Source organism: Emydura macquarii, unplaced genomic scaffold, assembly GCF_026122565.2.
Source record: "Emydura macquarii macquarii isolate MOO-44397 ecotype Brisbane River unplaced genomic scaffold, CSIRO-AGI_Emac_v2 contig_629, whole genome shotgun sequence".
NCBI classification, from domain to species: domain Eukaryota; kingdom Metazoa; phylum Chordata; order Testudines; family Chelidae; genus Emydura; species Emydura macquarii.
In genome coordinates, this window is record NW_027130766.1 from 3,659,513 (window position 1) to 3,668,506 (window position 8,994).

Consider the following 8,994-nt stretch of genomic DNA (forward strand, 5'->3'; position numbering starts at 1 on the left):
CTGGGGAGCTGTGGAGCTGTCCCAGGGATGCTGTCTCCAATCCTGCGCCTGTCTTTGGGCTGAACTCCAGGCTCTCTGCCGCTCTCGTGCCCCCGGGTGGGCGTGGTAGCTCAGTGGCGTTCTCCTCCTCCGACAGCTGGGCTGAGACGCAGAAGCCACCGTTACCGGAAAGTGGCTGCTACTTTTGGTTGGCTCAGCTGGGGGGAGGCCTGCGAGACCCCTTAGGGTGCTGGACACTGCCAGGTGAGGCCAGCAGGAGCCCTGGGCCCTGGGCGTTTTTGAAACAACAGCAATGGAAGCTCCTTGAACCCTGGGGTGGCTTTTGAAAATGTCGGTGACTTGTCCCAGGTTGCACGGCCAGGGGGTGGTGGGGCCAGGATTGGTCCCCAGGTATCCTGACTCCCGGTCCTCTGCTCGCCTGCCAGGCCCGTGTTCCCTTCCCAGCGCCAGGAAGGGAACCAAGGCCCCCTGCAGTACTCGTCTCTAACCACTAGCTCACACTCCCTGCAGGGCAGCTACATGTGGGGGGAGAGGGACCTCGCAGCTTCCCCTTCACCCAGCTCCTGCCCTGCCTTGTGTAGTGATCCTGGGGGGTCAGAAGGGTAGAGGCCCCCCTTAGTGTGGGGTGGAGACAGGGTTCCTCTTGGGGTGGGGGGGTAGAGGGGATGCTGGGGAACCAGCCCCCAACAGAAAGGGACAGAGGCGAGTGGGAGGATGAAATCCCGTCTTTCCAGCCCGTCCCCTCCCTCTGGGTGTAGGCCTGCGGTGCCCCTCACCTCTCCACACGCACCGGCCTGGCTCCTGAGATTCCTGGCCTCTCCTGGCCCGGCAGGGTATCACGATGCTCCGAGGGCGGCAGGGGCAGGGTGAGGATGCAGGCGGGGCGGCACCGAGCCAGGCTGTGTCAGTAATCCCCAGCCCAGATTAAATTCCGCTGGCGCTGAGGGGCCCTGGAAGGCAATCCTCTCCTGTCAGCCCCGGGGCCAGCTGTCAGCCAGCGTTCTGCCTGCTCCAGGGTGCGGGGGGCCGGCGACCGGGCTCCAGGCTGCAGTCGAGTCAGGCCTGACTTATGAGGTACGTCCCGGTCCCCGCCATCGGGGCGGACGGGGGTGAGCGGCTCTGACGTTCTCTCCCTTTCGAGTCAGCCGGCTGCGCTCGCTCGGCCATCTGCTCACCCGCTCTCCTGCAGCCTGGTGGGGGGCAGCCAGGAATTTGCATGGGGCTCCCCCAGGAAGGGTCAGCTGCCGGGGAGCATCTCCATCCCTTTGCTTCTCCAGAGAGGATCAGTGATGGTGGAGGCTGGGGTGGTGTGTGTGTGTGTGTGTGTGTGTGTGTGTGTCTCCTGCCCTCATGTGCGGGGCTGCCTGGACAGACAGCTCACCTTTGCTTCCTTCTAGGGAGGAATTGCCCTTCAGTGTGACCCCCCCAAAGGGCATCCTGGGGGTACAGCTGGGTTAGATGCAGGCTTACACCTATTGCTAAATGGGGGACCCCTCACCCTGCCTTCTTGCTTAGTGGGGGGGCTGCCACGAAGCAGGGGTGTGATAGGATCAGCCGGGAGCATCCCACACCCCACTGACTGCAGGGGGGCTGGAGTCCTTTCTGTGCGCCTCTGAGCCATGCAGGAGTGGGCGTGCCGGAGCGCGGCCAGGCTGGAATTTAGGTTATTCTGGACCTGTGGGCAGGTAGGTGCTGAGCAGAGCTGGTGAAGGGATAGTTCCCATCACTGGTGGTGTGGAAAAATTGGGGGAGGAAAGGGAAAACCCGGGTCCATTCAATTTCAGCCAACCAAAAAGAGTCAGAAAAACGTTGTTTTGTTCGACCCAAAATGCAACGATTCGTGTTGGGTGTTTGTATATCCAAAGCCAAGGGGAGGAAGATCTAGATTCGCTGCCGTGCTGCTGCCGCCTTTCTTATGACTAGGCCGGTGAAGGTTTGATTTGTTTGCTTTTTAGTCAGGAAATGGTGATAAATGTCTGGCTGGCTACACACACACAAGCCGGCGGAAAGCTAGTTCCATCGATGATCATCCAAATTTACAGCTGGGCAAAATAAGACAAATGCTGCTCGAGACCTTATTCCAGTTTGATTTAAGGAGATTTCCTTGGTCTGTGTTTGCCCTGGGATGGTGCCAGTTCGTGTTTTAAGAGTTATAAAGCGTTCACTCCTTGAATCTCGGGGTTCAACTGTCTGACCCTCACAGCCCCCCCTTTATTTCCAGCGACTGCAAATTAAAAAAAAATATATATAGAAAAAATCATCCTTAAAACTCCTAAGCTTGTGCTGCTGTGAAAATGTAACTAGCTAAACATGTGGGCGGCAGGGGAGATGCTTAAAAATAAACATTGATAGTGTCAAAACGCTCACACTCGAATCGGCTGAGCTGACCCATCACTTTTAGCCCAGTCCTCAGGGCGCTCACCTGGCATCTGTAAGACCCTGGTTTGATTCTCTGCTGTGGAGCAGGGACTGGCCCTCAACTGTCCTCCCTCACCCCCAGGATTTCCCTACCGAGCAGGCTCTCATCTTGCCAGGCTCTACTGCGCAGGGCTTTGTCCTCCCGCTCAGATGTGGGGATTCGAACCTGGGTCTCCCAGACGCTGGCTGAGGGCTAGATTGAGGGTTAAAAGGGGGGCGGTGCCTCCTGGTTTGCCGCTCTAGGCTGGATGGTTAAAATATTTAATTCCGATGACGTTGCCACGAACTGACCTTTCTGAAACGTCTTTTCTTCGTTTTGACTGAAACCAAACGACCCCCAGTTCCTGAAATGGGTCAGTCGACCTGAATCTGCGGGACGTTTCCCCAGGTCAGCGTTGGCCTCAAACTGCCCCCATTGCAGGCCCCAGTGTAGGGGGGACACGGGGAGGGGGAGGGCAGGAGGGGACGCTCCGGTGCTACTGAGATTTCAGGCTGGGGCACCCTGGGGAGCAATCTGATTTACACCAGGCTCTGCTGCGCCCCCAAATTCAGGCCGGGCACAGGCTGTCTTCAAGCCGGCTGGCCCCTGTCCTGCCCTTTCCCTGCAGCACCTCCTTGAGGCTCAGAACAAAGATCTTGCCCCGTTGCTGGCTGGTACAGGCAGCTCGGCCGGGGGGGGAAGTGACTAGCTGCTCCGATTGCACCCCGGGGACCTCTCCGACCCGTTCCCTTCCCGCCGGATCCTTCAGGTTCTGTCTCTGCTTTGTCCCGGCAGGAGAGAGACCCAGAAAGCTCTGGGCGCGTCCCTCAACAAAGGACTCTTTGTCACAGCCTCCTTCGAGGAAACCTGAGCCGCTCCCCGTCCGCAGGACTGATACGCAGGGCGGAAAGCGATCCAGACGGGGCCGCTGGCTCGGCCAGGCCCTCTCTCCTCCCGTCGGCGCCGGGGCTCCGCTCTTCGTGGGCCAGCCTCCGTGATGCCGCCCTTCTTCGTGGCTCTCCTGCTCCGGGCGCTGGGGGTGGGCGCCGCCGAGGCCTGTCCCCGCCCGTGCGTCTGCTACGAGTCCTCCGATTTCGTGGACTGCCGCGGCCGGCGCCTGGCCCACGTCCCCCGCGCCATCCCGCCCAGCACGTGGGTGCTGGATTTGAGGCACAACAACCTGAGCGGCCTGGAGGCGGGCTCCTTCGACGCCCTGTGGTCCATGAAGATCCTGCTCCTGTCCCACAACTCCGTCGGCCGGCTCGGGCCCAAAGCCTTCACGTCCCTGGGCTTCCTGGAGAAGATGGACCTCAGCCACAACCTCCTGGCCCAGCTGCCTGCCGACTTCTCCGACGAGCTGGCCTCCTTGAAGGAGCTCAAGGCGGCCCACAACCGGCTGGCGGCCCTGGGCTACGACAGCCTGCAGCACCTGGAGAACTTGGAGAAGCTGGACTTCAGCTACAACCAAGTGGCTTCCATCGAGAAGGGGGCCTTTCGGGGCCTGTCCAGGCTTCGCTACCTCTACCTCCAGTCCAACCGGCTGGGGGTTGTCCACAACGGCTTCTTCTCCATGCTCCAGAACCTGGAAGTTCTCTTCCTCAGCACCAACAACGTCAGCGCCATCGCGGTGGAGGCCTTCACCTCCCTGCACAACATCAACCTCCTGGCCTTGACCGACAACCAGCTCATCCACCTCAAGTTCAAGACTTTCCTGAACATCCAGACGCCCAGCACCCACCTCCAGCTGGCCGGCAACCCCTGGGCCTGCGACTGTGACCTCCAGCGGGTCTTCAGCAAGATCCTGAGCGTCCGCCACCTCCACGTGGAAGACTACGTGAACATCACCTGCGCCAGCCCCTGGCAGCTAGCCGGCCTGCCCCTGGTTTCCGTGGACGCCCAGCTGTGCGTGGCCGAGACGGCCACCGTCCTGGTGATCACGGTCACCGTCCTGGTGACGGTCATCGCCGCCATTGTCATGGCGGAGAGGAACAGGAAGAAGAGCCAGGAGAAGAACTGGAACGAGTCGGACGGCCCCTTCGACTCGCAGGAGAAGTGAGACGGGGAGCGGGCGAGGAGGCCGGCGCCTGGTACGTGAGAAGCAGCCAGTTCCTTTGCCTCTCCTTTCTGAGCTCTCCGCGCTGACTGGACCCTGTTCCTACCTCCTCCGGACCCGAGCCTGGATCCCAGGCCTTGGTTTATTGAAGAGCTGCCCCGCTCGGAGCCGTGGCTGCTGCGCTGATCCCGGGGGCTCCGTCTCAGTCCCGTCAAATGCGTCCGGACGGTGACGAGAATTTATTTATTTTTTTCCTCCCCACGATTGTCCCCTCTGCAAAGGCGCAGGGAGCTGAGCCGGGTCCCTTCCTTCCACCCTGCCAATCGCCCCCAGGCTTTGCCAGCCACAGGCTGCCCTGGGAACGCCCCTGCACCTGTCTCACCTCCCTGGCCTTCAAGCCCACCTGTGGGTGCCCAACCCACGCTGGGCTTTAAATGCCACCCCTCCCGCCCCTTGCTGGCCTGGGGGGGGGATTGCACAGGTGTGATCCACTGGCATGTGGGGAAGCTGCGGAGGGGGGGGAATTTGTTAGCTCCGTAGGGCTGATGCAGGGAAAGGGGCTCAGTGCTCGGGTTTTTGCCCCTCAGCTCAGCAGCCCTCCCCTCCGAGGCGGGGATTACCCCTGCCTTACAGATGGGGAAACTGAGGCCCGGAGTCTTGGGTCAAGGTCAATGCAGCGCGCGGGGAATCGAACCTGACACTTGATCCTGTTGCTCTCCACCCCGCCTGCGCTGAGCTGCTGCCTCGGGGGACGAGCGGTGACACCCCTTGGCTGCTCCCTTTGGAGGCTGGCACAGTGGGTGGGGAGCTGCTGGCGGTTCCCAGGGCAGGAGAGGCTGGTTGCCTGCTCCATGAGTGAAACCCCTTGGGCTGGGACAGGAGGCGTGAGCAGAGTGAGGGGGGGAGAGGGTCCTTGACTCAGTGCTTGGGAGGGACCGTAGGAGTCCACCCACCTGAACTAGCTGCCTGGGGGAAGCTTGCCCAGGCGCTCTGGCCTGGTTCGGACCCTCCCTTAGCACCTAAACCAATGCCCTTAAGAGAACAGAAGCCTTGGCAGCAGGGCGCTGCCCTCCGCCCTGCTCCCACCTGGCCAGCGGGGCTGTGAGCTAGGCTCTAAAACACGAGGTGCTGGCTGCGCATTCGTCCCCTCAGCCGAGTCCCGGAGCCAGCCGCACAGCGCAGAAAAGGCGGCAGCTCTGCATTCACCCACGGATGAAAAATTCTCGCCAGCAGCTGGAGAACGGGGCTATGCCCAGCACCGCCAGGAGCGCCGAGCGCCTCTTGGAGGGACGAAGGAAGTTGGGATTAAGAGGCAGGTCAGGCTGTGTGGTTCGTGTCACAAGCGGGCCGGAGAATGCCTCTGGGGGGGAAAGGGGGATCCTTTGGATTTGACTACTCTGGGCTTGATCCGGCAGGAGCAGCAGGACGGCCTGGGGTCCAGGGAGTTGTAGCTGGGGGGGAGAGGGGGGGCTTGTGAGACCTGACAATGTTCAGCAGTTTATCCCGTCTAAGGGCCCGATCCTGCGAGTTGCTGCTCCTAGCCCCAAAGCCAGAAAGCAGGGCTATGTTTCGAGCCCGAGCCAAAGCTCAGCACGTCTGCCAGCAGCCCTCAAGGGGCCTGTGGGGGTCATCTGCTGGGAAACCTTCCTGTCACGGGTTTCCTGGCTGCTGTGCTAATTAACGCTGCTCTTCCCCATGGCAACCGTGTACATCCATCAGGCTGCATAATCCTGTAGTGGAAAAGAAAGAAAATCTGGTTTTCCTCCACCTCCGTGTGTGTGTGCGTTGTTTACTGTGTGTGTTGCACCAGGCCAAGGAGCGCCAGTTCTGTTTGTACAGCACCTAGCACAAAGAGACAGTCCCTGCCCCAGAGAGCTTCCAGGCACAGTAAAACTGGTTGGCAGTGTTTTACACTGGTCTCGCCAAACTCTCCCCCCTCTTCTGGTGTCTCGGTGCTGATTGAAGAGCTAGCCAGTTCTTGTTTCCTGAATCTGGTGGCTGGTAGGGGATAGTGAGACACAATGAAATGATCAATGGACCAAATGTACACGTCGGGCCCCCATCAGTGGAGTCGCAGCATGGTTCAGCATGCAGGTGTTGAACTGGGCCTCTAGAGACCTGGGTTCTCTTCCTTGCTCTGCCGCTGGCCTGTTGGGTCATGTCCCTGCTGTGCCTCAGTTTCTCCATCTGTAAAATGGGGGTAATGGCCCTGGCCTCCTGTGTAAAGGGCTGTGAGACCTACTAGTGGAAAGCACTTGGTATTGTTAGCTGAGCCCCTTAAGTGTTTTTCGATGCATCTCCACCGTGCCCAGCTGAAGGCTTAGCCCCATTTTACAGACAGGAAACGGAAGGCAGGGGCCAGATTTTCCAACGCGCTCAGCAGGGTGGGTACTGGACACACATGTCCCCAGGTGAGCGGCTCTATGCTTCTAAAAATCTGACCCCCCCAGTTACGGGTGTTGCCCACTTGAAAGAAATGTGTGACCCAGCTGGCGTGTGAACCATGATTTTCCAGCCCCCCTGCCTTCTCTACATGCCCACCCTTCCACTCTCAAGTCCCTCTCCGTTTGGCTCCTCACTGGGTCACCCCTTGGCTTTCTGGAGTACACTCTGACTGCCCTGCATAGGGCATTGTGCACACAAGGTCCCTCATGCTGATGTGCATGGGCAGGACTAGGTCTAGGTGGAGACGTGGCCAGACACACGTGAAGCGAGTTCAAGTACAAATCAAAGCTAGGAACCCCTAATTCTCTAAACCTACCTGTGCTTGGCAGAGCCTGGGCCGTAAGAACAGGCTCTTTACGGAGACTATCTTAAACCTAAGGGATGGGGGGCCCCTTTTATTAGTGAGGCGAGCACTGAATGCAACGGAACTACTCCTGCGTGTAAAGTTACTTGCCTGCGTGCACACTTGTGATTCAGGTTAAGAGGTGAATTTTGCTGCTTGCCAGTGTATGGAAGAACCCCGTCACCTTGTTTAAGGCCCAGAAGGGCTTGGGGACACAGGCTTGCTTTTTCACGGGTGCTTAGCCCCCCCGTTTAGGCAGCAAGGTAAGGAGTTGGGTTTTTCCAAAGAGCCGTATGTGTTGGGAGTGGGTCCGCTTGGAAAATCCAGCGGTAAGCATCACTTCTGCAACTCTCATGCTTAGTTGGGTGCCTCTGTGATGGCTGCCCCAGCCAGCTCCCAGGGGATTGAACCAGGCCCTCCATTGCTAAACGTGTGAGCTGGTACAAGCGGAGGTAGGTGTGCTAACTGGCGCTGGTGACAGGCTCCTTCTCTGTGGGTCGGCACAGAGAGGGATCTGTAACACAGACGTGGAAATCTGGCTGTCAGTCAAATTGCTGCGATGCTGCTGAAGCTGGTGGTTGGAGGGAGGATATTTGGCCCATTACAAGCCCAGGGCCCTGCTCAAAATGTCCTTTTACAGAAGAGCAGTGGTCCTCCGTCCCGCTACCCCCCACTCCACAACCTAAGTGAGCTCGGGTGATATCGGCTGGCAGCGTGGCAAGGTGTATCTCCTAAACCTGGATTTACTGCGTTTGCAGAAAACACACGCTAAGGGCAAGAAACCAGCCCTCGTAATCCCGCATTTTTAATTCCTCTCCGCGCATCGCCCGGGAATTCACCGGCTGTATGAGCAAAATGTAAAGTGTTCTTGGCATGCCTCAGCTCTGAGTGGGTCCCTCTGGGGCTCCCCAGCCTGCGAAGGAAGAAAGAGAAGTGAATTCTCACACGGAACCACCTGAAATGAAGGTCAAAACTGCAGGCACCAGGCTGCTACGCGAGAGCCCAGGGCTCGGGTTTGTTAGCGGATTATCAGCTAGAAATAGGGCGAGCGGCGGAGTGGCCCCAGCGCCGCACTGACCGACGCGGAGAGGCGCGTTACAGCAGGGCCGGGGCTGACGGTCGTGACTCCTGGAGTTGTCTGAGCCCAGCTCTTGGAAGGGAATGGGGTGTGTGTGTGGGGGGGGGGAGAACTAGAGGGGTGCATGGGAGGGTAGCGAGCCAGGACTCCTGGGTTCTGTTACCAGCCAGTGGAAGGGAAGGGGGTAGAACTAGGGAGTGCAGGGGGAGGATTGGGAGCCAGGACTCCTGGGTTCTCTTGCCAGGCAGGGAAGGGAAGGGGGTAGGGGATTGGGAGCCAGGACTCCTGGGTTTTGTTGCCAGGCAGGGAAGGGAAGGGGGTAGAGGGGGATTGGGAGAACTCCTGGGTACTGTTGCCAGGCAGGGAAGGGAAGGGGGTAGAGGGGAATTGGGAGCCAGGACTCCTGGGTTCTCTTGCCAGGCAGGGAAGGGAAGGGGGTAGAGGGGAATTGGGAGCCAGGACTCCTGGGTTCTCTTGCCAGGCAGGGAAGGGAAGGGGGTAGAGGGGAATTGGGAGCCCAGAACATCTCCACGGGCAAGGAACCTTTCGTGCCCGGAACTCTGATGCTAGCGGGACGCGTTTCCGGCCGGGCAGGTTTGGGGGACGGACGCGAGCGGAAGCGCGCTGCCTGCCGGACCGGGGCCGGGGGGGAGGGGGCTGCGCTGCCCCGCACTAAG

The 8,994-nt window shown here is 59.7% G+C and overlaps 1 protein-coding gene across 1 annotated transcript; it reads left to right on the forward strand.

Annotated features, from left to right (window-relative positions):
• Nucleotides 1-3,395: 3,395 nt before the first annotated feature.
• On the forward strand, nt 3,396-4,454 carry LOC137148310 (reticulon-4 receptor-like 2). Its single transcript, XM_067540955.1, has one exon. It carries the CDS (start codon nt 3,396-3,398, stop codon nt 4,452-4,454), a length of 1,059 nt encoding a protein of 352 aa, XP_067397056.1.
• Nucleotides 4,455-8,994: the final 4,540 nt, after the last annotated feature.

What these genes read in the sequence shown, in the direction of transcription:
- LOC137148310 (XM_067540955.1), top strand. Translation starts at nt 3,396, where the DNA reads ATGCCGCCCTTCTTCGTGGCTCTCCTGCTCCGGGCGCTGGGGGTGGGC.